The 25,934-nt window shown below is 55.3% G+C and overlaps 3 protein-coding genes across 5 annotated transcripts; 1 reads left to right on the top strand and 2 right to left on the bottom strand.

The window, feature by feature from the left end:
- OPRL1 (opioid related nociceptin receptor 1) lies at positions 1–25,917 on the bottom strand. Of its 3 annotated transcripts, XM_064276417.1 has the most exons (7): positions 25,680–25,917; positions 24,321–24,415; positions 21,110–21,217; positions 8,740–8,953; positions 7,786–8,040; positions 2,278–2,633; positions 2–1,999 (listed from the first exon to the last, which is right to left on the bottom strand). In XM_064276417.1, exons 5-7 carry the CDS (start codon positions 8,016–8,018, stop codon positions 1,476–1,478), a joined length of 1,113 nt encoding a protein of 370 aa, XP_064132487.1. In that variant the 5' UTR covers positions 8,019–8,040; positions 8,740–8,953; positions 21,110–21,217; positions 24,321–24,415; positions 25,680–25,917; the 3' UTR covers positions 2–1,475. The 3 variants fall into 3 exon arrangements, with proteins under 3 accessions (XP_003421822.3, XP_064132487.1, XP_064132488.1); XM_064276418.1 differs by lacking the exons at positions 24,321–24,415; positions 25,680–25,917 and adding an exon at positions 21,408–21,771; XM_003421774.4 differs by lacking the exons at positions 7,786–8,040; positions 8,740–8,953; positions 21,110–21,217; positions 24,321–24,415; positions 25,680–25,917 and adding an exon at positions 6,714–7,702 and having other exon boundaries at positions 1–1,999.
- LOC135228633 (basic proline-rich protein-like) lies at positions 2,658–5,644 on the bottom strand. The gene is made up of 2 exons (XM_064276461.1): positions 5,279–5,644; positions 2,658–5,079 (listed from the first exon to the last, which is right to left on the bottom strand). Exons 1-2 carry the CDS (start codon positions 5,642–5,644, stop codon positions 3,220–3,222), a joined length of 2,226 nt encoding a protein of 741 aa, XP_064132531.1. The 3' UTR covers positions 2,658–3,219.
- LKAAEAR1 (LKAAEAR motif containing 1) lies at positions 21,651–22,688 on the top strand. The gene is made up of 3 exons (XM_064276450.1): positions 21,651–22,055; positions 22,267–22,389; positions 22,467–22,688. The coding sequence occupies exons 1-3, from the start codon at positions 21,651–21,653 to the stop codon at positions 22,524–22,526; spliced, it is 588 nt and encodes a 195-aa protein (XP_064132520.1). The 3' UTR covers positions 22,527–22,688.
- Positions 25,918–25,934: the final 17 nt, after the last annotated feature.

Raw genomic sequence — 25,934 nt, 5'->3', positions numbered from 1 at the left:
CCATGGGTTCACACGGTAGCCAGGACACCAGCTCAGCATTCCACCAAACCCCTCCTCTGATCAGCTTAAGGACGGAGTAAAGGGGACCTGCCGAGATGAGTAGTGTGAAGAGAAGCCCTGGCCCACGTGGGGGAACCTCCACCCAAGGGCCCAGAGGTAAGCAGTGTAGGAGTCAGCTGTTCAGGGTGAAGCCCTTCGTGCTGAAACAAAGGAAATAGCAGCTACCACACCACCACCAACTCATGACACTCCTACCTGGGGACCCTCCAGCCGTGGGCAGAGCCTGGAAGGAGGAACAGAGCAGGAGGGGGAACAAAGCTGCCTGGGCCTGCAGTTGCCTCCCACCCATGAGGTGACCCCAGGACATCACCCCCTTGCCCCAGCAGACGCCAGGAACACCTGGGGCAAACATGGCAGTCATAAGCAGTTGTTTATTAAGACCCTCCCTCACTACCCCTGGAGACAGATTCGGCGCTGGCCACATAAACAGAAGGTGATGTTATCGCATGCATAAATACATAAGGTACACTGTTACTTAGCAGAAATTCACAACTCTCCTGCCCCCTCCCCCCGCCAGGACGACCATGTCAAGCTCGGTGGTGGGGGCACAGTGAGAGCTTCCTGTCCTTTGCAGGTGCCAAAGCCACCTGGCTGAAGTTTGCATCTCAGCCCCAGGTGAAGGTGGGGCACAGGAGTCTTTTCAGCATTGCAGCTGTCTCAACAGTTCATCTGAAGAAAGTCACCCACTTGTAGCCTGTTTGCAGATCAGAGAGGGGATACTCTGGATGACCACAGCCAGGTGTTTCTGAGGCCCCACAGTTGGGTGATCCTTGTAACTTGGCTCAAGCAGGCCGGCCAACCTCTTCCTTCCCCTCCCCACCCCCCAGGGCCAGCTCCTCCAGCTTGGCCCCGTTAACACTGTTTGGGCAGTAGGAGCTTGGGGCCTTGGCCCAGAGACGGCCTGGAGGCCAGTCAGGCTCTTCTAGAACAACCACAGGCCAGTAGGGGCCTGCCACCCTCCCAAGGCCATGCTGAGGCCCAGAAGTCCTGAAGTCCACAGCTTCTGTCCCAGGCTCTTGGGGCAGGGAATCACAGGGCAGAGACAGCTGGGAGCCCTGGCCCTGCAAACATGCACAGCATGTGGGGGAGTGGAGCTATATAAGCTGGAGGCACACCTCCAGTGTGCCCTGGACTCAGCAGGGAAGGGTCCAAGAAAGAGTCGCGCAGGGTCCATCCAGCAGCAGCAGGAGGACCTCAGTGGCTGCCCTCATGCCTCGCCCTGTCCCATGATGTCCCAAGTCCCAGCTTTCCAACAGCCTCTTCTGGGCCAAGTGTCCAGGCCAAAGGCAAAGCCTGTGGAGGCTGTGGTGCTTAGGCTTGGCCACCAGCTAGAGAGCGGTGACCTGCGTGAGCTCCGTGTTGGGCGTGGACGGGCTCTGCGGACTGACAGGCACCAGGGGCAGGTCCACGCCTAGTCATGCAGGCCGCGGCACTGTCTCTGAGGTCTTGCAGGCCAGGCCTACATCCTTGGCGATGCTGCGCACACGGTCAGACACCTGGGTCTCCCGGCGCAGGGTGGATGAGCAGCAAAACTTGCGGAAGCAGGCCTTGAAGTTCTCGTCAAGAAAGGCATAGAGGATGGGGTTAAGGCAGCTGTTGATGTAGCCAAGGGCCGTGCAGAAGCACAGCAGGGCCACAGCAGCCTCACTGCCCGGCTGCACACCCAGCCCCTGAACCAGCACAAAGACCTGGACTGGCGTCCAGCAGCCAACAAACACAGCCACCACCACCAGCACCAACCGTGTGATGCGCCGCAGGTTCCGGTCCTTCTCTCGGGACCCCGAGAGCAGGCGGACGCCGCGCAGCCGCCGGATCATGAGGCTGTAGCAGACGGAGATGATGAGCACCGGGATGACGAAGGAGAAGAGGAAGACGCAGATGGCGAACACTGGTCCCCAGTAGTCCTGTGGGGCGGGGATCTCTACCAGACACTCGATCTCTGCAGGGAGACAGCAGTCAGCGCACCTGGGGCATGCAGCTAACAGGCCAGGAAGGGCCCCCAGGAGCCACAGAAAGCAGGGCGCTGGGGAGGACAGCAGCAGTCAGAACACTTGGGGACCTGCGGCCAGTGGGCAGCAGGCAGGGAGGGGTCCATGGAAGGTAAAGGGAGTAAGGTGCTGTGGAGGAGGAGACAGAAATCAGTGAGGCTGGGAGACCCGTGGCTGAAGGGCAGGGAAGGGCCCAGGGGAGCCACAGGGAGCAGGATCCCACACTGACCTTCATCCTCAACCTGCGCTGAGCCCATGACACCAACAGGGACGCCGATGATGGAGGCCAATGCCCAGATGGCCACATTGACAGCCTGGGCTTTGCTGGACGTGCGGACGTCAAGAGCACGTATGGGGTGGCAGATGGCTACGTAGCGGTCCACGCTCATGGCAGTGAGCGTGAAGGTGCTGGTGAACATGTTATAGTAGTCGATCGCAATGACTGCCTTGCACAAGGCATTCCCGAATGGCCAGAAGCCTAAGAGGATGTCCGTGCCCTGGAAAGGCAGCGTCAGCAAGACCAGGGTGTCCGCCAGTGCCAAGTTAAAGATGTAGATGTTGGTAGCTGTCTTCATCTTGGTGTGTCTGCACACAGAAGGGAGGGGGAGGCTTCACTCAGCATCCTGACTGGACCTGGCAGCAAAGGGTGAGGGGTGCTTCCAGCTCTGAAGCCCTCAAGGCCAGAGTCCGGACAGGAGCTTGTTAAAATGTAGGCTCTGAACCCAACTGAGGCCCACAGAGTCAGAGTCAGTCTCAGGAGACAGAGCCTGAGGCAAAAATCCTAACAAGCCCTCGGTGATTCTGACCCACACAAAGCGTGCAGGACCTTGAAGACTGGTCTACTTTAGAGACATTGAGGCATATGGGGGCATCAGAGCACACTGGACTCTGTCCAGGGGCGAAAGGGCAGGACTCATGAGAGAAAGAACCTGTCCTCTCCCTGTGGGGTTTCCCCACAAGACTCCTCATTGACTAAAATTTTGGCCCTGCAGCTGGCAGAGGTTTCCAAGGGCTCCAGAGGCTATCTGAGCCATCAAAGCCACCCAGAACACACCAAGATGGAGACAGGAAGTGGTGACAGAGACAGGAGTGCTGATGGTGTTGGCTGGAACAAAACACCTGGAACACTGCTTGAAAGTTGTAGGTGCTTAATAAATATTTGTTGAATGAGTCAGTGGTAATAGCGGTGATGATGGTGGTGGTGGTGACAGTGGGGATGGTGGTGACAGTGGTAGTGATGACAGTGATGGTGGGGGTGCAGATGGGGTGAAGGTGGTGATGAGGATGGTGATGGTGACGGTGATGGTGGTAATGATGGTGATGGCAGTGATGGTGAGGGCAGTGGTGATGATGATGGTTGTGATGGTGGAGGTGATGATGGTGGTAGTTGTGGTGGTGGTTGTGATGGCGATGGTGATGGTAGAGATGGTGATGGTGGTGGTGGGAATGGTGGGGATGGTGGTGGTGGTGACGGTGGGGATGGTGGTGGTGGTGACGGTGGGGATGGTGGTGGTGGTGGTGGTGACGGTGGGGATGGTGGTGGTGGTGACGGTGGGGATGGTGGTGGTGGTGACGGTGGGGATGGTGGTGGTGGTGACGGTGGGGATGGTGGTGGTGGTGACGGTGGGGATGGTGGTGGTGGTGGTGGTGACGGTGGGGATGGTGGTGGTGGTGACGGTGGGGATGGTGGTGGTGGTGACGGTGGGCATGGTGGTGGTGGTGGTGACGGTGGGGATGGTGGTGGTGGTGGTGACGGTGGGGATGGTGGTGGTGGTGGTGACGGTGGGGATGGTGGTGGTGGTGACGGTGGGGATGGTGGTGGTGGTGACGGTGGGGATGGTGGTGGTGGTGGTGACGGTGGGGATGGTGGTGGTGGTGACGGTGGGGATGGTGGTGGTGGTGACGGTGGGGATGGTGGTGGTGGTGGTGACGGTGGGGATGGTGGTGACGGTGGGGATGGTGGTGGTGGTGACGGTGGGGATGGTGGTGGTGGTGACGGTGGGGATGGTGGTGGTGGTGACGGTGGGGATGGTGGTGGTGGTGGTGACGGTGGGGATGGTGGTGGTGGTGACGGTGGGGATGGTGGTGGTGGTGGTGACGGTGGGGATGGTGGTGGTGGTGGTGACGGTGGGGATGGTGGTGGTGGTGACGGTGGGGATGGTGGTGGTGGTGGTGACGGTGGGGATGGTGGTGGTGGTGGTGACGGTGGGGATGGTGGTGGTGGTGACGGTGGGGATGGTGGTGGTGGTGACGGTGGAGATGGTGGTGGTGGTGGTGACGGTGGGGATGGTGGTGGTGGTGACGGTGGGGATGGTGGTGGTGGTGACGGTGGGGATGGTGGTGGTGGTGGTGACGGTGGGGATGGTAGTGGTGGTGGTGACGGTGGGGATGGTGGTGGTGGTGACGGTGGGGATGGTGGTGGTGGTGGTGACGGTGGGGATGGTGGTGGTGGTGGTGACGGTGGGGATGGTGGTGGTGGTGACGGTGGGGATGGTGGTGGTGGTGGTGGTGACGGTGGGGATGGTGGTGGTGACGGTGGGGATGGTGGTGGTGGTGGTGATGGTGGGGATGGTGGTGGTGGTGGTGGTGACGGTGGGGATGGTGGTGGTGGTGGTGGTGACGGTGGGGATGGTGGTGGTGGTGATGGTGGGGATGGTGGTGGTGGTGGTGACGGTGGGGATGGTGGTGGTGGTGGTGACGGTGGGGATGGTGGTGGTGGTGACGGTGGGGATGGTGGTGGTGGTGGTGACGGTGGGGATGGTGGTGGTGGTGGTGACGGTGGGGATGGTGGTGGTGGTGACGGTGGGGATGGTGGTGGTGGTGGTGGTGACGGTGGGGATAGTGGTGGTGGTGACGGTGGGGATGGTGGTGGTGGTGGTGATGGTGGGGATGGTGGTGGTGGTGGTGGTGACGGTGGGGATGGTGGTGGTGGTGGTGGTGACGGTGGGGATGGTGGTGGTGGTGACGGTGGGGATGGTGGTGGTGGTGACGGTGGGGATGGTGGTTGTGGTGGTGACGGTGGGGATGGTGGTGACGTTGGGGATGGTGGTTGTGGTGGTGACGGTGGGGATGGTGGTGACGTTGGGGATGGTGGTGGTGGTGGTGACGGTGGGGATGGTGGTGACGGTGGGGATGGTGGTGGTGGTGACGGTGGGGATGGTGGTGGTGGTGGTGACGGTGGTGATGGTGGTGGTGGTGGTGACGGGGATGGTGGTGGTGGTGGTGGTGACGGTGGGGATGGTGGTGGTGGTGACGGTGGGGATGGTGGTGGTGGTGACGGTGGGGATGGTGGTTGCGGTGGTGACGGTGGGGACGGTGGTGACGGTGGGGATGGTGGTGGTGGTGACGGTGGGGATGGTGGTGACGGTGGGGATGGTGGTGGTGGTGACGGTGGGGATGGTGGTGGTGGTGGTGACGGTGGGGATGCTGGGGATGGTGGTGGTGATGATGGTGGTTGTGATGGTGGAGGTGATGATGGTAATAATTGTGGTGCTGGTGGCGGTGGCTGTGATGGCAATGACACTGTTAGTGGTGATGATAGTGGGAAGGGTGGCAGCCCCAGTAATGACAATTTTCCATGTCAATTTAGCTGCCATGAGGGAATCTGAGTTCAGTTCTGTCTCTGAGAGAGGGATTAAAAATAAGCACAAAGAGGCCTCAGCTATGCCCAAATACTAATAATGACAACAATAACAATGGCAGATACCTGTGCCAATTTCTTCACTTGGATTTTATCTCATTTGAGACTCAAGAAAACACTGTGGGTAGATATTACTGCCCCCACACTATAGAGGATGAAACAGACTCAGAGCTTTTGGAGCAAGGTTGGCACAGATGTTTCTAAGTCCGGAGGCAGCTGGCCCCACCCCACTGACTCAGAGCACACCGTGTGTTGCTCTTGGGCCCATGTGGTCACAGTGCTTCCTGAGCACCGCTCTCTGGGAACTGCTAATGTGCAATGCCCTTCCCGCCTATTCTAACCCAGGACATTGGTCTGAGAGTTTCTATGCTCCCATGCAGAGGAGAGACACAAAAGAGCAGCACTGAAGACAGGAAGTGTGGACAAGGTATGTGGACTGCCCCAGGTTGCTGACCCCTCACCCATGACACGCCTTCCAGCCACCCAGGGCATGTGGGTCAGGAACAGCCTTCCCAGGACCCTTCTCTGTAGGTCAGCACTGGGCAGGGGGCAGTTACTCCTCCTACCTCCTTGTCTAGCTATGCATCACACACACATGCACACACATACAGATATCTGTGCACACATAGACATACATAGACATACAAACACATGCATGCACCTGTACAGTGCACACACATGCACTGTACATGCACACGTGCTCTGTGAACATGCATGTCCACATGTGTACATATATGAGCATGTGTATGTGTGCACATGTGTATCATTTATCTGGGCATGTGTGTCTGCATTTGTCCTTTGTACACACACCCATGCATGCATGCACACATACATGCATATGCAAACACATGCACGCAGGGGGCTATCTGGTTCACCTTGCTCACTTTCCAAATGGGGAAAATGAGGCCCAGAGGGGAACAGGACTTGCTCAGAGTCACTCAAAGGGTAGGGCAGAAAGAAGCAGGGCCTGGGCACTCCCCACTGCCCCGTCCTGCCTCCACCACTACTGTGTCTCCCATTGGTACCTCTGCTTGGGGCCTTCGAGATTATATGAAGAGGCCATTTGCTTTCGGGCTCTGAGCACTTCCTTTAGAATCACGTCTTTCTGGGCCAAGGACAATCTGGTTGGGCCATTTTCCTGCTCAGGGACCTTCCATGGCTCCCTACTGCCTGAAGAACAACATCCCCACCTGGCACTCAAGATCCCACATCTGCCCAAGCCCCTGGAACTCCATTTGCATGGTCTCATGGTCAGGATCCCACCCCTTGTGCTGGGCCATCTCCATTCTTCACTCATCCACCCACACGCTGTCCACTTGCTTCAACTACCCAGCTCACCAGCCACCCCACAGCCTCGCTACCTGTCTTGGGCCCCCTGAGCTTTCCCACCTCTGAGCATCAGCAGATCTGGAACACCACAGATATCAGCACTGAGCCCCAAGGCCTGGAGCCAGGAGAACAGGCTCCGAGAGCTGCCCACCACCACACACTCTATGTGCCTCTGTTTGCCCATCTACAGAGTGGGCTAACGAAAGAGCAGTGTCACGGGGTGCTGCTGGGCTCCAATGAGATAATCCAGGCAGACAGTTTGGCATGAAGCCTGGCCCCAGCTCAGACACCTCAGACAAATGAGATCATGCAGGGTAGGGGTCACTGTAGTGACTGGAGTGCAGCTGCACCCTCCCCCCACAACAGGCAGGGACAGTGCCTGGGTCTCCTCCCCACTACCCCAACAGGCAGGGGGTGGGCCTAGGTCCCCCCTACTCCCCCAAATGGGAAGGGATGGGGCATGGGTATCCCTCCTACCTCCCGAGACAGGTAGAGGGAGGGCCTGGGTCCCCTCCTCCCCCACACACAGGCAGAGGCAGGGCCTGGATCCCCTCCTCCTTCACCTCCATCTCCAGGAGCTGAGTGTCCAGGGCCTCAGGACTGACCACCCCACCGGACAGGACAACCAGGAATTAGATGTGGGAGGGAAGCAGGAAATCCCCCACCTGCCCCAGGTCCATCCTGAACAGCCCTGCCTCAGTTTTCCCCTCGGTGGCCCTTTGACCACTCAGGCCATGGGAGCTTCTGGTGGGGGCAGGGCCAGCCTACCTGAGGATGACGTACATGACGAGGCAGTTCCCCAGCAGCCCCCCCACACACACAGCCAGGTAGAGCCCCACAATGGAGACCTTGAGCCCAAGGGGCAGGAAGGAGCCGTGGCTGGTGTTGAGCAGCAGGTGGGGGGGCAGCAGGCTGTGGTTGGGGCTCAGGAGGGAGAAGTTGCCCTGCAGGTGGCTGCTGTAGAAGACATCCCAGAATGGGGCGGGAAAGAGGGACTCCATGATGCCTCTCGGCCACAAGCACCTGGGGAGCACAGAGGCACCTGACTGCACACCCAACTTGCATGGATTGGGGGGACAGGCACCCCCCACAGGCAGCCACAGACCCTGAGGCACACACAGGGGCCGGGAGGACATTCGAACATGTGACACACAGACAGGGGCATGGGGGGACACAGAGACACATGACACACAGACAGGACACAGGGGAATACAGGGACACGTGACACACATGAACGGACACACAGACACGTGATACACATGCAGGGACACAGACACACAGGACATAAAGACACGTGTCGCACAGGGACACAGTGGGACTCACAGGCAGGTGACATGCATAGGCACACCCGAGCTCACACAGGGACATGGTCCCATTTGGTTTATAGACCCACACATGGGATACATGGATGTGGTTACACACCAAGACACATGTCCACGCCAGGGACACACACACAGCCACCTGCGTGTGCACTGGCTCAAAGATGCAGCAACACACAAGTGCACACATGGAGATGCTCAAATGAGCCCTCATGTACACGCAGGCTCATAAGGAACCTGTGTGTGTGTCTGTCCCCATACAGGCAAAACACGCCCTGAAATGCCCGTGACTCAGGACACAGGTGGCCGAATGCCCAGCCTCCTCCTGCCACCCCTGTTCTGACCCACCAGAAGCTGCCAGCCCATCAGCACCCTCCGCCTACCCCCATTCTCAGGAACTCACCTTGGGAACCAACACTGGGGGCAGTGGGGCCCAGGTCTCAGCAGGCAGGTGGAACAGGGGCCAAGGGGCTGGAGGGGCCAAGGGGCTGGAGGGAGGCCGCTTTCTCACTCAGAGCTGGGCTGGATGGGCTGCAGTGCCGGCTGCTGCGGCAGCTGCTCCTTCTCAGTAGATGCCAGACGCTGCTGTGGTGAGCTGAGAGCTGCCTAGCCAGGAGCTGGGGGAGGGGAGGAAGCTGCAGCTTGGGCGGGGAGGGGCCATGTGGGCTGGAGGGGGAGCAGGCAGCAAAGGCTCAGCCACACAGCAAACAGATGAAGGACCAGAGCACACACATAGAGATGGACAGACAAAGGACACCACCCACAGACCCATACAGACACACGTACAGGCTAGGTCACACAGAAGGCAGAGACACACATAGAGGCTTGGACACACGGATACGGGGACAGAGCACGTACAAGTTCAGACACGCAGATATGTGGACAGACACGTACGTGGTGCAAACACAGGCTCAGATGCACAAAGTCAGGGCAGAGGCACATGTACACAGGACAGACGCATGTACAAGCTCGGACCCACAGACCTGGGACAGGCAAATGTATATCGTCTCACACACGTGGACACTGGACAGTCAGCCTGCATGGGGAACGGGAGGTTGGCTCACGGGTCACCCACACTTATTCTTACCAGGTCCTGCCCTGCCCATGCAGAGGCCGACTCAGAATTCCAGAGTGCAGACACTTGCCCTGACGGGGCTCCCCTCACCCCTCAGCCAGGTGCCCTAGCGCCGTGCCCCTGCTCAGCCAGCTCTCTGCAAAGAGCACCTTAAACCATGGTTGTCTGGCCCCAGGACATGGCCAGCTGAGAGTTCAGGCACCTGTGGCAGGCAGAGGCAGGGTTTGACCAGTCAGCCTGTTACTTGAGATGCACCAAGACCAGCTGATCTGTGGCCAACAGAGCTCCCAATTAGCACAACAGCATGTGTGAAGCTGACTGGGATGGCAGCCACAGGCCAAGGCCATGTGGTGACCCCTGACCTGAGTTACCAGCACCCTCCCAGTCACAGGGCTGCTCCCGTGGGCAGGCTTCGAAGGTACTCAGCCCCCCGCACAGAGTATCCTCCCTCCTTAAGGATGGGGACCTGGTTGCTAGGAGACAGGCAGCAGCAGTCGCTAGGATACCCGGATGTGGCATGCAGACACCCAGGACACGGTGTCCCACGCTGTCCCCCAGGATCTCATGTCTGCATCTTTGCTGTGGCCAAGGCTTAGGACACATGTGGAGACACTTGTGGGTCACTCGGAGACATGTCAAAATCACACACTGGTGGGGACACACAGACACTCCCACACAAGTCCACGATGCACACTAGGGAATGCCAGCACACATGTGACACACATCAAAGGCACCTGGTATCCACAAGGCAGTGTGTGGACACCTTGGGACACAGAGCTCCTCCAGAAGAAGCTTGAAGCATGACCTCCTAACCCGGAAGTCCAGTGGGCTCAGGCTTCCACAGCCCCCACAGCTGAACCCTAAAGGTACGAACAGCCATAGCCTAGGCCCCGCAGCCCCGTGGCAGGTACCCACCTGCCTATGATCCTCTGCCACCTCCAGCCCCAATGCCCAGCCCAAGACCTTGGCAGGGGAAGGGGATGCCACAGGCCTGTGGGACCTAGGGAAGGGGATACCTAGGAGCCTGACCTAATACCCTCAGCTCAGGAGCTGGAGCAGGGGTGTGCTACCCCACCCCCTCACCATCTGCATATGTGCCCCTGGGTGATGCCACTTCTGAAGTCCAGAGGAGGAAGGGGGAGTTAGGATGAAAAGTAGGGGGAGGGGAGAGGGGAAGGCTGGAGGGAATGGAAGACAGGACAGAATCAGAGGCTCCACTCAAACCCAGGCCCCTCCCCCACCTCCTTAGACCCTGGTCCCAGTCCCACACTCTGCTCCCTTTCCTCTGCCGGAGAGGGCCCCTGACCCCAAACGTGTTCACGCGTGTGCCCCACTGCCCTGCTGATCCTGTGTCTGTGTCGTCTTGCTCTGCACAAGTGCTCTGCCCCAGAGCACATGTGTCCCAGGCCATCCTGTGGACACAAGCCCCACCTGCAACATTCAGCCTCTGACATGCATCCCGGCCAGTGGCGTCACTAGGGGGTTGGGGAGGAAGGGTGAGGACTGCACCCCCGACACTGTCAGAGCAGTGACACCAAAATGACTCTAGGCTGCAGAAGCAGCAACAGCGACAGCCTGCAGTGGATAGCCCAGCGCTGCTGGGGGAAGGTGGTTAACCAGCTGGCCCAGCCCACCCCAGGCCCAAGGGACGGGGGGGTGACACTCTGAGTTACTGCACTGGGTGATACCCTAGTGACACCACTGATCCTGACTGCCCTGCTCTGCCACACATCCTCACCCACACACCTCTCATGTGCCTGAGCTTGCTCCTTCCACTTTTGCACCTGTCCCTGCAGGGCCAGCATGCACTCCAGGCTCAGCAGAGCTATGATGGCTCAGCTGTGGAGCCCAGCACAGAGGACAGTGGGAGGTGGCCAGTTTCAGCAGGAGGACATGCCCAGTCCCCTGGCTTTTGGGTGGCCCGGCCAGGACAAGGGATACCCTGGGGCTGGGAAGGGGTCAAACCAAGGCCCCTGGGGTAGCAGAGCCCAGGCCAGACTTTGAAGGGCTCCACAAAGGGCACCTGGGGGCAGAGGGAATGACCCCTGGGAGGCCGGGCGAGACACAGAACTGTGTTTCCCACAGCTGTCGTAAAGAAGTACCAGGGTGTTTTCTAAGAGCAGAACTTCATTCTCTCACAGTTCTGGAAGCTGGGAGTCTGAATTCAGGATGTTGGCAGGGCCATGCTCTCTCTGAAGTCTTTAGGAAACTCCTTTCTTGTCTCTCCCAGCTTCAGGTGGCCCCAGGTACCCCTTGGCTTGTAGACGCACCTGCACATGGTGTCTTTTCTCTGTGTGAGTCTCCATGTCTGTCATCGGGTCTCCATGTCTGTCCTCTTTTATAAAGACATCACTCAGATGGGATTAGGACCTACCCTGCTCCACTGTGACTTCATGTTAACCTGACTGATAACATTGCAAAGACCCCCTTTCCAAACAAGGTCACATTCACCGATACAAGTGTTAGGATTTGACATATCTGTTTGGAGATGCAACTAAACCCAAAACACTACATGTTACACAAGAGATAGCAGTGGACACATGTTATACGAGAGTTCATGTGTCAGAGCAGGACAACATAGGACAACCTCAAACACACACATTGTATGCAACCACACCAGGGACAGCCTAGAACACACAGCATAGGACACACATGTTTACAAATTACAAACTGGGTTTGCAAATTACAGTGAAAGCCCAGCACAAGCCATCTGGGTCCCCAGGCCACTCTCAGAGGTCACTCAATTCCAAAACTGCTTCCACACTGTAAGTATCAGAGCAGCATCCTACTCCTGGTACCAAATTCTGTCTTAGTTACTTTAACAAAGAGAAATTTATTCTCTCACAGTTTAGGAGGCTAGAAGTCCAGAATTCAGGGTACCATCTACAGGGGAAGGCTTTCCCTCTGTGTCCAAGTCTGGGGGAAGGTCCTTGTCATCAATCTTCCCTGGTCTAGGAGCGCCTCAGTGCAGGGACCCCAGGTCCAAAGGACACGCTCTGCTCAGAGGTCATATCCATTTCAGAAGAGCCTGGATCCTTGAGTGAGATTCACACCCACACCCGGGGGCATACACCTCACTCTTCCCACACAGGACCTGAGGCCATCCACATCCCAGGACAGGACTGCAAGCCACTCATTCTCTCCTGCCCTCCTGAGGTGTCCCCAAGCACCACCCTGGCACCAAAAATGGGTAACCCACAGAAAACCTCACAGGTGACCCATGGTAGCTCCCAAGGCCCACATAGCCATTTGTGCGGTACAACCACTTTGGAAATCGATTTGGTGCTTCCTTAAAAAGCTAGAAATAGAACTACCATACGATCCAGCAATTCCACTACTTGCAGTATATCCTAGAGAAATAAGAGCCTTCACATGAACAGTTATATGCACACCCATGTTCATTGCTGCACTGTTAACAATAGCAAAAAGATAGAAGCAGCCAAGGTGTCCATTAACAGATGAATGGATAAATAAGTTATGGTATATTCACATAATGGAATACTATGCATCGATTAAGAACAATGATGAATCCGTGAAACATCTCATAACATGGAAGAATCTGGAAGGCATTATGCTGAGTGAAATTAGTCAGTTGCAAAAGGACAAATATTGCATGAGATCATTACAAGGTTACAAGCGTGGGGTTACAAGCATGGGGAGGGAGGGAGAGGGGTATTCACTAACTAGATAACCCAAAAGTAGACAAGAATTATTTTAGGTGAAGGGAAGGACAACACGCAATACATGGAAAGTCAGCACAACTGGACTAAACCAAAAGCAAAGAAGTTTCCTGAATATAATCAAACACTTCGAAGGCCAGAGTAGCAGGGACGGGGGTCTGGGGACCATGGTTTCAGGGAACATCTAGGTCAATTGGCATAACAAAATGTATTAAGACAACGTTCTGCATCCCACTTTGGTAGGAGACATCTGGGGTCTTAAATGCTAGCAAGTGGCCATGTAAGATGCATCAATTGGTCTCAACCTACCTGGAGCAAAGGAGAATGAAGAACACCAAAGACAGATGGTAAAGATGAGCCCAAGAAACAGAAAGGGCCACATAAACCAGAGTTACCATCAGCCTGAGACCAGAAGAACTAGATGGTGCCTGGCTACCACCGATCACTGCCCTAACAGAGAACAAAACAGAGAATCCCTAATGGAGCAGGAGAACAGTGGGATGCAAATCTCAAATTCTCATAAAAAGTCCAGGCTTAATGGTCTGATTGAGACTGGAGGGACCCTGGAGATCTTGGTCCTTGGACCCTTTGTAAGCCCAAGATTGGAACCATTCCCAAAGCCAAATCTTCAGACAGGGATTGGACTAAAAGATAGATAATGATACTGGTGATGAGTGAGCTTCTTGGCTCAAGTAGACACATGAGACTATGTGAGCAACTCCTGTCTGGAGGTGAGATGAGAAGGAAGAGGGGGACAGGAGCTGGTTGAATGGACACAGGGAATACAGGGTGGAGAGGAGGAATATGCTGTCTCATTAAGAAGAGAACAGCTAGGAGTATACAGCAGTAGATAGAGTAGTAGATAGAGACTGACTTGATTTGTAAACTTTCAATTAAACGCTGTAAATAAATTTTTTTAAAGTTAGAGAATTTTAGCAATTTTGAGTTTCATCATACATAAATTACTTTGTCCTTGTCATTTAAGCCTTATAATATTTATAAAACTCCCCCCCAAAAAAAACCCCATTACCATCTGTTATGGATTGAATTGTGTCCCCCAAAAATATGTGTCAACTTGGCTAGGCCATGATTACCAGTATTGTGTGATTGTCCACCATTTTGTGATCTGATGTGATTATCCCGTGTGTCGAAAATCCTAACCTCTATGATATTAATGATGCAGGATTAGAGGCAGTTACGTTAATGAGGCAGGACTCAATCTACAGGATTAGGTTGTATCTTGAGTTAATATCTTTTGAGATATAAAAGAGAGAAGCAAGCAGAGAGGAGAGGGATCTCATACCACAAGAAAGAAGTGTTAGGAGCATAGTCTGTCTTTTGGATCTGGGGTCCCTGTGCCGAGAAGCTCCTAGACAAGGGGAAGATTGATGATACCAACCTTCCTCCAGAGCTGACACAGAGGGGAAGCCTTCTCCTGAAGCCGGCACCCTGAATTTTGGACTCCTGGCCTCCTGAACTGTGAGAGAATACATTTCCCTTTGTTAAAGCTATCCACTTGTTATAGCAGCACTAGATAACTAAGACAGAACTTGGTGCCAGGAGTGGGGTGCTGCTCTAACAGACACCTACAATGTGGAAGTGGTTTTGGAATTGAGTAATGGGTAGAGGCTGGAAGAGTTTTAAAATGCCTAATAGTAAAAAAAAAAAAAAAAAAAGTAAAAGCCTAGATTTCCTTGAAGAGACGGTGGAATAACAGACATCAAAGACAATTCTGGTGAGGACTCGGAAGGAAGTGAGGAGAGTCATAACGCCAGAGATGGTGAAGATGGCAAGAAGCAGCAGCAAAGAAACAGTGGCAGCAGAACCCAGAGACCAGTTTGAAACAGTGCATGAGCTGACCCACAGAGCAAGAGAGCTGAGTGCCTTCCAGCAGAGGTTTCCTGGTGGAGTAGGGTGTCTCCAGGCACTTATTGGTAGAGCTAAAGAGCTTTGGAACACTTGCCAGAGCAGGACAGACACTGGGCCTACCCAAGAGGCACGTGGGCTCGAGAGGCCAAGGAATCAAGAAGCAGAAGCTGAAGAGGCAAGGAATACAGGAAGCAGAGCTGCGTCAGTCTCAAAGGTAGAGCCAAGGCTTCCAGAGTTTCAAAGGGTGAGGCCACAGCCTCTTAGGTTTCAAAGAGTCAGATCTTCACCAACTCAGCTCTGGAGTGTGGGGCTGTCTTTCACAAGTGCCGGCAGAATGGGGCCAAATCCACTGCCCAGAGATGAGGGGGTGGGGTTGTCATGCCAAAGGGCAGAATGGGCCTGCTGAGGCCAAGGGGGTAGGGTCACCACACAGATGGACTAGGAGAATGTGGCCACCCAAAGCTGAGGGAGCAGAGTAGCCTTTTCAGTGGGCTTGGAAGGTGGAACTGAAGCCCAGGGCCAAGGGGCATCCACCTAGAATCCTGAGATTATGACCAATACCCAGAGTCAGGAAGGCAGGGTCATTGCCTAAATGGTCTCAGAGAAAGAGGATTATTTTCAAGCTTTGAAAGCGAATGTAATGTGTTCTACTGACTCGCTTTGGTGCCTGTTATCCCTTTTTTCCCTCCAATTTCTCCCATTTGTAATGGAAATATCTACCTTGTGCCTGTTCCATCATTGTACTTTGGAAGCAGATAACTTGTATTCTAGATTTCACAGATAAAGAGGAATTTTGCCCCAGGGTGGAATCTGGACTTGGAGTTGATTTATTACTTTTGAGATGATATGATGGGGATTGTATTTTACATGTGGCAAGGACATGAAATTTGGGGGCCAAAGGGTGGAATGTTATTGATTGAATTATGTCCCCCAAAAATGTGTATCAAGTTGGTTGGCCATGATTCCCACTATTGTGTGATTGTCCACCATTTTGTAATCTGATGTGATTATCCTCTGTGTTGGAAATCCTAACCTCTATGATGTTAATGAGGCAGTTATGTTAATGAGGCAGAGTTCAATCTACAGGATTAAGTTGTATCTTGAGTCAATCTCTTTTGAAATGTAAAAGAGAGAAGCAAGTAGAGAATACAGGGATCTCATATCACCAAGAACGAAGCACCAGGAGTGGAGCACATCCTTTGGATCTGGGTTCCTGTGCTGAGAAGCTTCTAGGCCAGGGGAAGATTGATAAGAAAGATCTTCCTCCAGAGCCGACAGAGAGAAAAAGTAAATTTCTCTTTGTTAGAGCCGTCCACTTGTATGATTTCTGTTATAGCAGCACTAGATAACTGAGACACCATTGCATTGATTCCAACTCATAGGGACCCTATATGACAGAGTAGACCTGCCCCATCGAGTTTCCAAGGCTGTAATCCTTACAGAAGCAGACTGCCATGTCTTTCTCCCTCGGAGGGGTTGGGGGGGTTCTAACCTTTCAGTTAGCAGTCCAAAGCTTAATCGCTGCTCCACCAGGGCTCCTTAGACAATGACAAAATAATTGAATTTCAGCTTTCCGATATGATGTTGAATTTTATGCTCATTGTGATAGGTTAAGATTGCGTGTCAACTTGGCTGGGTCATGATTCTCAGTGTTTTGGCAGTTGTATAATGTGATCTCTTCCCTGATGAAATTTGATATGTGATCACCATGACGGAATCTTCTGAGTGGTACTGGTGCGGGCAGGGCCTGTGGTGGCTCACTGCCCCCTCAGCCTTCATCTCTCCACCTTCCACCACCTACTTCTTCCTGCTCACCTTGCCAAGGTTTTTGGCTTGTTCTGGATCCAGCAGCTTCCTCTTGTCTGACCTCCAGTTCTTGGGGCTTGGGGCTTGAGCTAGAAGCTTACCTGTTCGTCTTGGGACTCATTGATCTTCACAGCCTGCGAGCAAGAGTCCTACTCCCTGACCTGCCAATCTTGGGCTCGCCAGCCCCTGGAGCTATGTGAATCAAGAGAAACCTTGCAGTCTTGCCTATCGACCTTAGGATTCCTTGACCTTCACAACCTGTTAGCGGGATCCCTGACCTCTGACCTGCCAATCTTGGGTTCACCAGCTTCTGTGGCTCCATGAATTGGGAAAGGCCTCTATCCTGATCCACGGACTTGGGATGTTCCCATCTCTACAATTGTGTGAGCTGCTCCCTTGATACAAATTTCTCTCTATATATATTTACATGCTTTACTGGTTTTGCTTCTCCAGAGAACCCAGTCTAAGATAGTCATTTAATAACATTTACTCACTTAATTTTCACACTTTGGCACCAATAAACATGCTTTTAGATCATGGTCTTTTCATGGGCCCTTGAAAACTCTGAGCGTCCTGGGCACAAGAATAGAGAATGAGAGAGATCCTCCTGCAGGCTCACTTGCAGCTCTGGCCCCAGGTCATGACAGCACCCCTCCTGATCCAGCCCAGTCTCCGGCCCAGCCCCACAGAGCCCAGAGCCCAAGGGCTGGGTCACCACAGGTCAGTAGTGCAGACACGGGGGACAGCTTCCTGGGTAAGCAGGCAGGGCATCTGCTGTGGTCAGGGAGTCTGGTAAGCCACACCATGTATGCGGGGGAGGGAAGGCAAAGTTCTTCAATTTTACAAAAACAGAGGGGTAGGGCCATGAAACTCTTCTGTAGGATACTGTAATGGGGGACACATAGGACTGTATAACACCAAGAAGAGCCTAAGGTAAACTGTGAACTTTAAGTTCTTTAATAACATACCGTTATTGGTTCATCAGTTGACAGAATATCAATTGAGATGTTTCAGCAAACAGATGCAGCACTTGAAGTGCTCTCTCGTATGCTAAGAAATTTGGAAGACAGATACCTGATCAACCGACTGGAAGAGATCCATACCTATACCTGTCCCCAAGAAAGGTGATCCGAATGCGGAAATTATCGAACAGTATCATTAATATCACACGCAAGCAAAATTTTGCAGCTGCAGCAGTATATCAACAGGAAACTGCCAGAAATTCAGGCCGGATTCAGAAGAGGACGTAGAACCAGGATATCATTGCTGATGTCAGATGGATCCTGGTTGAAAGGACAGAATACCAGAAAGATGTTTACCTGTGTTTTATTGACTATGCAAAGTCATCCGACTGTGTGGATCATAACAAATTATGGATAGCATTGCACAGGATGGGAATTCCAGAACACTTAATTGTGCTCATGAGGTACCTGTACATAGATCAAGACGCAGTTGTTCGGACAGAACAAGGGGATACTGAATGGTTTAAAGTCAGGAAAGTTGTGCATCAGGGTTGTATCCTTTCACCATATCTATTCAATCTGTATGCTGAGCCAAAATAATCTGAGAAGCTGGATTATATGAAGAAGAACAGGGCATCAGGATTGGAGGAAGACTCATTAACAACCTGTGTTATGCAGATGACACGACCTTGCTTGCTGAAAGTGAAGAGGACTTGAAGCACTTGCTGGTTAAGATCAAAGACCACAGCCTTCAGTATGGATTGCACCTCAACATAAAGAAAACAAAAATCCTCACAACTGGATCAATAAACAACATCATGATGAATGGAGAAATGATTGAAGTTGTCAAGGATTTCATTTTACTTGGATCCACAATCAACATCCTTTGGAAGCAGTAGTCAAAAAATCCAGAGACACATTGCATTGGGCAAATCTGCTGCAAAGGACCTCTTTAAAGTGTTGAAAAGCAAAGGTGTCACCTTGAAGACTAAGGTGCACCTGACCCAAGCCATGGTATTTTCGATTGCATCATATGCATGTGAAAGCTGGATAACGAATAAGGAAGACTGAAGAAGAGTTGATGCCTTTGAATTGCAGTGTTGGCGAAGAATATTGAATATACCATGAACTGCCAAAAGAACGAACAAATTTGTCTTGGAAGAAGTATAACCAGAATGCTCCTTAGAAGCAAGGATGGACATGTTGTCAGGAGGGATCGGTTCCTGGAGAAGGACATTATGCTTGGTAAAGTACAGGGTCAGCAGAAAAGAGGAAGACCCTCAATGAGGTGGATTGACACAGTGGCTGCAACAATGAGCTCAAGCATAACAACGATTGTAAGGATGGCACAGGACCAGGCAGTGTTCGTTCTGTTGTGCACAGGGTCACTATGAGTCGGAACCCACTCAATGGCACCTAACAACAACAACAATCAGTTCATCAATTGTAACAAATGACCACAGGAATACAAAGTGTTAAGGACAGGAGAAATTGCTGTTGTGATTAGCTGCCATCTAGATCCAGTCCGCCCTGACTCATGGTGACCCCATGTGTAGTAGAACTGCTCTATAGGGTTCTTTTTGGCTGTTCTCCAGGCCTTTCTTCCACAGTGGGGTGGAGGGGGAGAGGGAGGATATAGTGGAACTCTGTACTTTCTGCAGTTTTTCTGTAAACCTAAAATTGCTCTAAAAAAAAAGTCTATTTAAAAAAAAAAAAAAGAGGGAAAGCTACAAGTCCCTTCTTGCAGAGCAAAAGAACATGCCTCACTTCTTGAGACCCCAGCCAAGGCCCAGCAAGCCCCCCATATGTCCCTCTGGGCTAGACCAGGGAATCCGAAGGGTCATCCAGTCAGGGAAACCTCATTCCAATAAACAGGCCAGTGCCCCACTCCCCCGAGCCCCTGCGCCCATGCTGGGAAGTGTCCATGAGGCAGCCTGGAGGAGGCGGCCTGCCCCGTGTGGCTCCAGGGGTCCAGGGGCTGGGTCATCACAGGTCAGTAGTGCAGGCGCGGGGGCAGCTGAAAGAGTTCCACACAGCTGGGGCCTAGGGTCCAGCAGGAAAGGAGGCCTAGCTGGGCGCAGGGAGCAGGCCAAGGGCCAGAGTTTCCAAAAACTAGAGGAATAGTTAATGGCCTCCTGCAGAAAGGCCTAACCTTGGCAGAGACCACATCTCTTAATTCAGGACATCCCCCCAGGGGCTCAGACCAACACCCAGAATGGCACCACCAGTGGCCTAGGCATGAATGAATCAGGGGCTATATCTGCCCTGTGGGGCGGACGAATTTACAAATAAGCTGTGCACTTACCAATATACTCATGCCAGCATTGTTCAAGTCACAAAAGGAACATTAGAGTTAATCATTACAGGAGAAACCAGGGAATGCTAAATACATTACAGAATTGATCAATAGATTGATAAATTATAAAATAAGTGAATGCATTATGAAATTAATGAATGCAAGAATAGATGTGATTATAGAAAAACAGAGCTCAGGATCCAGAGACTAAGGGTTCAGAACAACCCAGGTCTAGTCTGGGGGGATGTCTGCGGACCTGTGGATCCCAAATTTGTCCTGGAAGAGGTGAGTGATCTATAGTTCTGCCTCAGTTTCCTCTTCTGTGACCACAAGGGCTCCCCAGCCAGGGTGGGTCTCCTGGGCTAGTGAAGAGGGGACCCTGAGGGGACTGGGTCTCCTCACAGCTGAGCCCTCAGACCCCCAAAACCAGGGCCCCAAGGCTTCTTCGAGGCAGGAGAGGGGCTGAAGAGTGAGGAACTGTCAGAGGGTCACTGTAATCACCTCTCAGAGCATTCTGGTGGCTGTGGGGCATTTAGCCTGGGTGGGGCGCCCTCTGTGCACACCCATTGAGCTGGGACCATGCACCTTGGTAGGGGCTCCCACCCTTGCTGGATTGGGGGAGGGGCAGGACTCCGTTGCCAGGCAACTGCATCAACAAGCCTAAGAGTCAGAGGTTGCAATGAAAGCTCCCGAGAAGGCAGAGGTTTGGAGCGAAGGGATGAGTCTTGGAGGGGAGGAGCGATCGCCAGAGCTGGGGTGGTAGTAAGGGGATTGGCACCAGGCCCAGAGTCATGTATGAGGCGCTGTGGGCTGGGTCTGGGCAGGAAGGAGAGGGCTGGGTGTAGGATGGGGCAGGGGACTGTGAGAGAACCCCTTCTCCCTTCTCCTTGGACTCTGCTCCTCTACCCCCATCCAGGCCCAGCAAGGGAACAGGCCAGGAAGAGGTCTCTCCTGCCTAGAGCCAGCTGTCCGCTGGGCTCTGAGCCTCCTGGGGCACACACGTGTGCACACACAGACTGATCCGGACACAAGCACACCCAGACACACAGACCCACAAAGACACACACACACACACACACCAGTACCTCCCCCCCGCCAAGGCTCCATCTGTAAGGGCCGGGGTTCTCTGCGCAGGATATAATGGAGGCCCACCGACTGCGTCCCCATCACTGAGGCTGAGAGTCCTGGTGCTGCTGTGGGGTGAAAGAGGCCAGTCCAGATCCTGGAGCTCCTACTACCGTGGCGGGGGGGGGGGGGCGGGGGGGGCAGCGAGGCTGTCTGGGGACAGCAGACTCAGAGGAGGGTCCCCTTCCTGAGAGGGGTCCACTCACTAGTCCTCACCCCTAGGTAGGGCCCGAGATCAACTCAGGGTCGCATGCATACCTCCAGCTGGAAGGGTATTTCCTAAAACTCGACTCCATCAGAAAATTCTGACTGCTGGAAGACCAAGATGGGGAAAGGGGACACTGGGCAGAGGGAACTGCTTGGGCAAAGTCGCAGAGGCCGAAGGTGCCAGATTTCAGACCCGAGTTTGGCTTGCACGTGGGGTTGGCTGAAGGGGGAGTGAGGAAAAGGGTCGCCACTCGGCCTCGACAGGGACGCCCGTTCCCCCGGCAGGGCCCTAGGATGCAGCCTTCGCGGGCAAAGGAGGCCGGGAGCAGGGGATCGCGGGAGCCGGCCAGTAAGAGCGCGCCAGCCGCCGGGCCCCGCGAGTGGCGCGCGAAGAGGTTGCCTCCGGCGGAACCACCGAAGCCCGGCTGGGCGCTGACGCTGGAGGGGCTGGCAGCCATGCGCCCCGCGCAGCGCCACCGCCACCTGCTCTTCGGCGACCTGCTCGAGGACGTGGGCGCGTCCGCCTCCATCTTCCCGCGCGAGTCGCTGGAGCTGGTGGACCGCATGCCCGACCCGTGCGCGTGGACGCAGCCGCTCGATCTGCCAGCGCAGCGGCAGAATCGGCTCCTGGGCGTTCTCAAGGCTGCAGAAGCCCGCGGGCGGATCCGCGCCCTGCGTCTGCGCTATATCCGCATGAGGGTGAGGGAGAGGCCGGCGAGACCTGCGGGGGGCTGGCAGGACACCAGGTGGGGCCAAGAGGATACCGGGAAGTACCAGGTGGGGCACCGACGGGGCGCCATGCGGGAGGGAATGGCGTGGGAATGGACCAGGGAGGCAGGGGTGTCCTGAGGAAGAGACAGCTGGGACAAGTGCAGGGCCCGCTCACGACCCCCCCACCCCCGACCCGCAGGCCGAGGAGATCTCGTTCCTCATTCAGCAGCAGAAGTCCGCGCGCGCTGCCATCCGGCTGGAGATGTTCCTGCCGCCTCAGCTGAAGCCCAAGAGGATCCCGGATCCCCTGGACCGGCAAGAGGTACCCGTAGGCCTGTGGAGGGGGAGGGGAACCCCCGCCGCCCCGCGCAAACAAGGCCCCAGCGCGTCTCCCCGCAGCGGAGGCGAGTGGAGACTATCCTGGAGGAGAAGGTGGATGGGAGCATCTTCCCGCGCTGACCGCGCCGCGGAGACACGGGACCGCCCACCCCCCATATAAAGTTCTGTTTGTCTAGTCGCCCCTGGTCTTTCTGCTGTCCACCCCCCTCTCCACTGGATCCCCGCAGACAAGGAGAGAGGATGGATGCTGCCTGTCCCAGACCCACTGCCACAGACACTGGGTGCACAGAGTAGTGCTCCCCAACAAAGTAGGGAGGTGCAAGTGAATGGGTACCAAGGTAAGAGGGACAGGGACACCCCTACCCCCAGTTCCCCACTGCCCTCCATCAGGCACCTCAGCTCCCTGAATTCCATGGGGGCCCCCAGGCTAGAGGAGGGGGAGGAGGAATAGCCTGGCTCAGTGACAGACTTCTGCCCCAGAACCGAAGGTAGCTTCAGGGCAAAACTGGGGCTCAAGTGAGACCCAAATTGCAGGTCATTGCTTCAGGGGTCAGAGGGGCCGTGGCATTCTGGGCAGGGGGAATGACTGCAGACACCACAGCTTGGGGGGTCAGAGAGTTGCCCTGGACAGGGGGACCCTGGAGACTGAGGGGGAGGCCCCTTGGGGAGGTCCGCCTTCCCACCCTGAATTTTTCCGGTACTCCCCATACACACACACACTTGGAACAAGAAGGAAGCCAGCCTATCTACTCTGACAAACACCAGCCCCTGCAGGACCCCTGGATGCTGAGGAGCCTCTGAGTCTCTGGCAGACACTCCCAACCCACAGAAAGCTGGGTTTCCCTTCGGAGCCTGCTTTTCTGCACCTTCTCCTGGGGAGCCTGGGACTTTCCCTTTCCTCCTTCCCAGCCACCACTCAGAGGTTCCGAAGAGGTGGGGGCTCTGGGACGGACAAGCCCTCCCTTTGTGGGGGCTCCTGAGGAGGCAGAGTCAGCAGGAGCTGGAAAGGACTCATCTTTCCCCCACCAGAGGTCAGAGAGGGTCCAGCAAGGAGTGCCCAGCTCAGCCATGGGGATTGAGCCCATGTGGAACTGGGTCCTCCATCCCCTCAACCCAGCCTCTTCCTTAAAGCTTGCCTTCTGACCCTTCACACTTTCTGGGGCTGCTGCTGCTCTTGGCCTTGGTCCAAGCCCAGAACTGTGTGGATTCCTGGGAGGAAGGGGCTTCCCCAGCAGGAAGTGAAGTGGGAGGAAGCTGTGCTCTTCTGGGGAAACAGGGGAAGGGGGAGGTCTGGGAGGGGGGCAGGGGCAAGTAGGCTGGGGAAGGGGGCAGTCTTCGTCCAGGAGTGGTGGCACTCTCACCCTGTGTGGGGACAGCCACCCTGGCTGCCCTAGCCCAGCTCCCTGCAGCCTGGACCTGGGACTCTACCTAGGAGGACTCATCTGTTCAGTAAAACATTCACTTCATCACTTCTCTGAGCCTCATTTCTTCATCTCTAACATGGAGTCATAGGGTTGCTTCGATGGCATCTCACTTGGTGATGTGCCCCCCCACCCACCCAGTGAGTGCTCTATAAGGGGAGGGCCACGCTGCATCAGGCTGCTCTAGTGGGTCAGGTCCCTGCCGAGTGGCCAAGTAACAAAGGCAGACACAGGCCCCAGATAAGCAGCAAGTCACAAGCGCTCACCAAGACCTCTCAGACCAGCGTTGTTCCAGCACTTGAGGTGCCCCTTTGTCTCCCTGCCAGGGAGGGGCTCCAGGTCTGGGTAGGGGGATATGGGAAGGGGGCAAAGACATTCCTGTGGGGCCTGGAGGAGGCTTCTGTCCACGGAAGGCGCTAAGAGAGGGCCAGGTCAGTGTGTCAGGGACTGAGGGGTCAGGTGAGCACCGGGGGGCTGGGGTCCCTGTCCAAACCTCATCTCCACCATCACCAGCTGCGTGGCTTTGAACAGGTCACTGCCTCGGTTTCTCCTTGGTACATGGGAAGGGTCTTCCTCACAAGTGGTCTTCTGTAAAGGAGACCAAATGAGGAGAGCTGTCAGGGTACATACAGCAGGGCCTGTGAGCATCCATGTGAGCATCCGTCTGCCTCTCGAGTACTCAACAGAGCGGGGAAGCAGAGGGAGGGGAGAGTCGAGGGAAAAGGCCGACAGGCCCCAGGGGCCAGAGGAGAACAGGGGCAGTGGCTGGAAGTCAGGGGACGTGCTGACCCCACTCCTGCCAGCTGCCCCCTGCACTTCTCTTGAGATGGGCGGCACTTTGGCCATCGCAGCCAGGTTGTCTGGCTTTGACCAGGTGCCTGGTCCTCATCTGTAAAGATGCGGTAATAGCACATACTTCTCAGGACTAATGCCTGGGCTCAGTAAGAGGCAGCCATCCCTGGACAGGTGTTCGGCCTCTGGCCCTGCTCATCATGCTGCCTCCAACAAGTAATCGGCCAAGCTGGAGAGCGAGGACTGTCCTGTGGGCCCAGCTCCCACTCTGACCTGGGCCTGCCCTGGCCCCTGGCCTCACTGCTTTTCCAACAGAACCACAGTGCAACCCCCCCACCCTCAACCTTCGCACTACCCTTGCTCACCAAAGATTCCTGACACCAATTGGGTACCACCCTGCCCTCCCTCCTCAACCTGTTTCTCTCCTGAGCGCACCCTCCACCCAACCCCTTACAGGTTGGCCTCACTCAGGGCCCACAGCAGACACCCCAACACCTGCCAAGTGAACTATCCCCACTTCTCTGGTGCTTGGAAGAGCCCTGCCCCACTGTGCACATGGGCTGTGCAGTGGGTGGGCATTTGTGTGGGGAGCCCTGCCTCCAGCCAGGCTAGGCCTTACAGGCACTGGGAGAACAGCAGGCTTGGGGGGCCACAGACACAAGATGTCTGCAGAGTGGTCTGGGCCACCCTGACACTGGCCCAGAACATTCTGTGATAAGGAACTTCACCCACAGCTGTGCTGTGTCAAAAAGGGCCAAGAAAGCCAGCCACTGAAAGGAAAGGGCATCTGTGGCAAAGGGGACCCAGAGGGCTCTGGACTTTAGGAGGGCTCAGAAGGGAGTTGGTCACGCCCTGGAAACGAGCCCTTTGGTGGACTCCACGCAAGAGCCCACACCCACCAGCGCCGCCAGCCCCGCAGCACGGAACCCCCACCCCCACCCCCAGCATGGTGACAGCACGTCTCACTTAACCCCACTCTACAGATGAGGCATCAGATTGGAGAGGGCGGGCGGGCCTGGCGTGACCACGGGTCAGCCCTTTCCAGGGACTTCTTCCTTACCCAAGCGGGGCAAGCGGCACACGGGACCCCGGGGCCTGGGGTGCTCTCGCTGGCGCCCCCGCACTGGCCAGGAGCCTCGTGGACTCCCTGCAAGAACGGCCCAGCTGTGAAGAGTAGGGGGGGAGGTCGCCGCGCACCCCAGGCCGCCACAAAGCCAGCACCCCACTTTCCGCGCAATGCCGGGCATGTGGGCGCGAAGAGGCCTGCGGGGGAGCCGGCCGAGCGCCCCGGCGGGCGGGCTGGCGGGCGGGCGGG

This window comes from Loxodonta africana, chromosome 24 (genome assembly GCF_030014295.1).
Source record: "Loxodonta africana isolate mLoxAfr1 chromosome 24, mLoxAfr1.hap2, whole genome shotgun sequence".
Classification (NCBI taxonomy): Eukaryota; Metazoa; Chordata; class Mammalia; order Proboscidea; family Elephantidae; genus Loxodonta; species Loxodonta africana.
This window is presented reverse-complemented; position numbering and strand designations above follow the sequence as displayed.

What these genes read in the sequence shown, in the direction of transcription:
- LOC135228633 (XM_064276461.1), bottom strand. Translation starts at nt 5,644, where the DNA reads ATGGCAGCTAAATTGACATGGAAAATTGTCATTACTGGGGCTGCCACC. An exon ending in CCACCACCACCATCCCCACC is followed by an intron (nt 5,080 to 5,278) that starts GTCACCACCACC and finishes TCCCCAACGTCA; the next exon opens with CCACCATCCCCACCGTCACC.
- LKAAEAR1 (XM_064276450.1), top strand. Translation starts at nt 21,651, where the DNA reads ATGCAGCCTTCGCGGGCAAAGGAGGCCGGGAGCAGGGGATCGCGGGAG. An exon ending in TGCGCTATATCCGCATGAGG is followed by an intron (nt 22,056 to 22,266) that starts GTGAGGGAGAGG and finishes CCCGACCCGCAG; the next exon opens with GCCGAGGAGATCTCGTTCCT. An exon ending in ATCCCCTGGACCGGCAAGAG is followed by an intron (nt 22,390 to 22,466) that starts GTACCCGTAGGC and finishes GTCTCCCCGCAG; the next exon opens with CGGAGGCGAGTGGAGACTAT.
- OPRL1 (XM_003421774.4), bottom strand. Translation starts at nt 6,985, where the DNA reads ATGAGTGAAGAATGGAGATGGCCCAGCACAAGGGGTGGGATCCTGACC. An exon ending in CTCGAAGGCCCCAAGCAGAG is followed by an intron (nt 2,634 to 6,713) that starts GTACCAATGGGA and finishes TTCTGTGTGCAG; the next exon opens with ACACACCAAGATGAAGACAG. An exon ending in AGCGCAGGTTGAGGATGAAG is followed by an intron (nt 2,000 to 2,277) that starts GTCAGTGTGGGA and finishes GTCTCCCTGCAG; the next exon opens with AGATCGAGTGTCTGGTAGAG.